Source organism: Budorcas taxicolor, chromosome 17 (genome assembly GCF_023091745.1).
Source record: "Budorcas taxicolor isolate Tak-1 chromosome 17, Takin1.1, whole genome shotgun sequence".
NCBI classification, from domain to species: domain Eukaryota; kingdom Metazoa; phylum Chordata; class Mammalia; order Artiodactyla; family Bovidae; genus Budorcas; species Budorcas taxicolor.
The window spans coordinates 71,184,936-71,188,755 of NC_068926.1; the positions used below are offsets into that span (position 1 = coordinate 71,184,936).

Sequence of the window (3,820 nt, forward strand, 5' to 3'; positions counted from 1 at the left end):
AGTGCCTGAGGTTAGAGCTCGCCGGACGTCTCCCGGGGGCTTAACCCCACTTTCTCCCTCTGACGTGTATTCGTCTGCATTTTAGAAAAAGCGAAGGGAGGGCAAAACCAAACCCCCCGGGTCACAGCAGAGGACGAGAGGGCCGGCCGAGAGCCAGCTCCGCCCCGGCGCCGGGATCCGGCCGTCCGGCTGGGCCCCCCAAGTCCACCCGCTGGGCCAGGGGCGCCAGGGCCGGCGTGCCCTCGGCCCGGGCGGGCCCCTAGGGCTTGTCGGCCGCGTGGACCTTCTGGTGGCGGAGGAGGTGCGAGCTGCCGCGGAAGGCCTTGCCGCAGCGGCCGCACTCGTAGGGCCGCTCGCGCGTGTGGGTCTTGTAGTGCTCGATGAGCGCCGCGCGGTGGCGGAAGGCCTTGCCGCACTCGTTGCACCCGCAGGGCTTGCGGCCCGTGTGGATGCGCTGGTGCTGGATGAGCGCCGAGCTGTGGCAGAAGGCCTTGCCGCACTGGCCGCACTCGTAGGGCTTCTCGCCCGTGTGGATGCGCTGGTGCTCGATGAGCGCCGAGCTCTGGCTGAAGGCCTTGCCGCACCTGTGGCACCGGTAGGGCTTCTCGCCCGTGTGCGTCTTGCGGTGCTCGATGAGGTTGGAGCTCTGGCTGAAGGCCTTGCCGCAGTCCTCGCAGGCGTACGGCTTCTTGCCCGTGTGGACGCGCTGGTGCCGCAGCAGGTGCGAGCGGTGGCTGAAGGCCTTGCCGCAGTCCTCGCAGGCGTGCGGCCTCTGCAGCGAGTGGGTCTTGCGGTGCTGGCTCAGGCCCGAGCTCTGGTTGAAGGCCTTGCCGCACTCCTGGCACGCGTAGGGCTTCTCCCCGGTGTGGATGCGCTCGTGCTTGCGGAGGCTGGAGCTGCGGCTGAAGTCCTTGCCGCACTCGCGGCAGGCGTACGGCCGCCTTCCGCTGTGCGTCTTGCCGTGCTGCGCCAGCGCCGAGCTCTGGCGGAAGGCCTTGCCGCACTCGCCGCACTCGTACGGCTTCTCGCCGGTGTGGATGGCCTGGTGCCGGAGCAGGTGCGAGCTCTGGCTGAAGGCCTTGCCGCACTCGCCGCACTCGTACGGCTTCTCCCCGGTGTGAATCACCAGGTGCCGGAGCAGGTGCGAGCTCTGGCTGAAGGCCTTGCCGCACTCCCGACACGCGTAGGGCTTGGCGGGCTGCGCGGTCCCCGGCGGCCCCTCCGGGCCCGAGTCCCCCCTGCCCACCGAGTCCCCCCTGCCCACCGCCTCCCCAGCGGGCGGATCGGCGGCTTCCGCGCTGCCCGTGATGCGGTACGTAGTCAGGTCTGATTTCTGGAGGAAGGTTGGGCCGAACGGCTCATCGTCCTGGGCCCTGTCTCCCGAGGGGACGCTCTGAGGCGGACCGGGGCTGGAGCACAGATCAAAGTCCCCCCGGTAATCGTCCTGCTCCCCGCCTTGCTCCCTGAGAGGGATCTCCTTGTAGATGACGGCCATCTGCTCCAGAGCCCTCCCCTGAAGAAAAGGGGCCCCCAGGTCCTCCTCTGCGAACAGGTCTGTCTGCATGTCCAGCCCGCCCGCAAACACGAAAGCCTCACCCAGCTTGGCGGCCGGGGGGATCTCCACGGAGGGGCCAGTCATCCCAGTGGCTGGATCTGTCTGGGACACACACAGCTGCTCTCGGATTCTGGAAAGAAAACAAGAGACACTGTCACGTCAGCAGGTCAAGCACCGAGTAGGAGCCGGAGCCCAAAGGAGATGGAACCAAGGACACAACCTTGCCCTCGAAGACGGTCCTGGGTGAGCCAGAGACTTCCCAGAAACAAGTGCAAGGGAGATGCTGGTGTCCAGACTCTAAGGGTTCAGGGCGCTGGAAAGATGGGCGAGGACATGAAGGGGAGCCATTCTGGAAGGGGGGCGGGAGTCCGGCCCCAGAGGATGCTGGGGCTGGGGTCTTGCTGGGAGAGAGCACCCGTTTGCCTCCTGGGCTTGGTGGGCGGCACCCCTCCAGCCCGGAGCCCCAGCCGGAACCCGGGGGTCAGATCTTCCCAACACCTGCCCCATCCACGTCCTGAGGGCCCACTGAAGGGGTGTCTGCCTCTCTCCAGGCTGACCTCCGATGGATGCCCAGCTTCCCCCCAGCCACATCTGTTCTCTACGTGGACGCCAGGGTCAAAAGCTTAACCCCAGTCCTGACGGTGGCGTCCCCCTTCTCAGGAGCCTGCAGCAGCCCACGCCCTCCATGGCCGGCCCTGCGGCCCTGACCCCTGCCTCTGCTTCCACACACCCTTATGCTTCCAGCTCCGCAACTCGCATGAGCCGCTCCTCCCTCCACCTGACTGGTCGCCCACCACTGGCTTCTCACATGCCACATGCTCATTTTCCCAGACTCAGTCCAAACGTCCCCTCTTCTCTGCACCCTCAGACCCTGACAATCCCGGGCAATCTCGGGCACGTGGCCCCGGAGATGCGGGACACGCACCCATCGCAGCACTGGGCACCCGCGGGGCAGGCGTCCTGGCAGGACCCTCCGCTGTGCTGCCTGTGAGCTCCCCAAGCGCAGGTCCGGGTTCCTCTGAACTGGAAGCCCCAGCTCCCAGCCCAGCCGCTCCACCTCTACAGGCACACATCCATTGAGTAAATAAGTGACTCATCGGAGGAAAAGCCGTTTGCTTTTGTGCTAGTACTGCGTGCCACACTTTTATTTTTTGCCAAAGAACTTTGTATTCAATCAAGTCAATTATCTCTGAGCTATGGTTTTTCCAGTAGTCATGTACGGACGTGAGAGTTGGATCATACGGAAGGCTGAGTGCCGAAGAATTGATGCTTTCGAACTGTGGTGTTGAAGACTCTTGCGACTCCCTTGGACTGCAAGGAGATCAAGTCACTCAATCCTAAAAGAAATCAACCCTGAATATTCATTGGAAGGACTGATACTGAAGCTGAAGGTCCAATACTTGGCCACCTGATTCGAACAGCTGACTCACTGGAAAAGACCCTGATGCTGGGAAAGACTGAGGTCAAAAGGAGAAGGGGACAACAGAGGATGAGATGGTCGGATGGCATCACCGACTCCATGGACAGGAGTTTGAGCAAGCTCCAGGAGATGGTGAAGGCAGAAGGCCTGGTGTGCTGCAGTCCATGGGGGCGAAGAGTTGGACACAACTGAGCAACCGAACAACAATCTAGGAGACACAAATAAACACAGCAGACAAAAGCAGGGCTGCTCGGGTTGAAGGGGGTGTTTCCACGGGGACAAGCAAAGGAGCACGGAACACCCGCACTCAGGCCCCAGTCCCACTGTGGGAGCCCCGCAGGGCCCCATTCAGAAACCGTGCGAGCTCCAAGGAGGCTCCTGAGCCCACTCACCCCCCAGTGCCACTGTGGGAGCCCAAGGCCAAGGGAGCCCATTCAGAAACCGTGCAAGCTCCAAGGAGGCTCCTGAGGCCACTCACCCCCCAGTGCCACTGTGGGAGCCCCGCAGGGCCCCATTCAGAAACCGTGCGAGCTCCAAGGAGGCTCCTGAGGCCACTCACCCCCCAGTCCCACTGTGGGAGCCCCGCAGGGCCCCATTCAGAAACCGTGCGAGCTCCAAGGAGGCTCCTGAGCCCACTCACCCCCCAGTGCCACTGTGGGAGCCCAAGGGAGCCCATTCAGAAACCGTGCGAGCTCCAAGAAGGCTGCTGAGCCCACTCACCCCCCAGTCCCAGGCCTTCTACAAGCGCGTCTCATTTACTCCTCAGGACTCCATACAAAGGTACACCTCCCCGAACACGGAAGTTCCAAGAGGAATGGCCTCAAGAAGACATGGGAAATTCATCA

The 3,820-nt window shown here is 63.3% G+C and overlaps 1 protein-coding gene across 1 annotated transcript; it reads right to left on the bottom strand.

Moving 5' to 3' along the window:
• Positions 1–259: 259 nt before the first annotated feature.
• ZNF70 (zinc finger protein 70) lies at positions 260–1,639 on the bottom strand. Its single transcript, XM_052654482.1, has one exon. It carries the CDS (start codon positions 1,637–1,639, stop codon positions 260–262), a length of 1,380 nt encoding a protein of 459 aa, XP_052510442.1.
• Between the last annotated feature and the right edge of the window lie 2,181 nt (positions 1,640–3,820).

What these genes read in the sequence shown, in the direction of transcription:
- ZNF70 (XM_052654482.1), bottom strand. Translation starts at nt 1,639, where the DNA reads ATGACTGGCCCCTCCGTGGAGATCCCCCCGGCCGCCAAGCTGGGTGAG.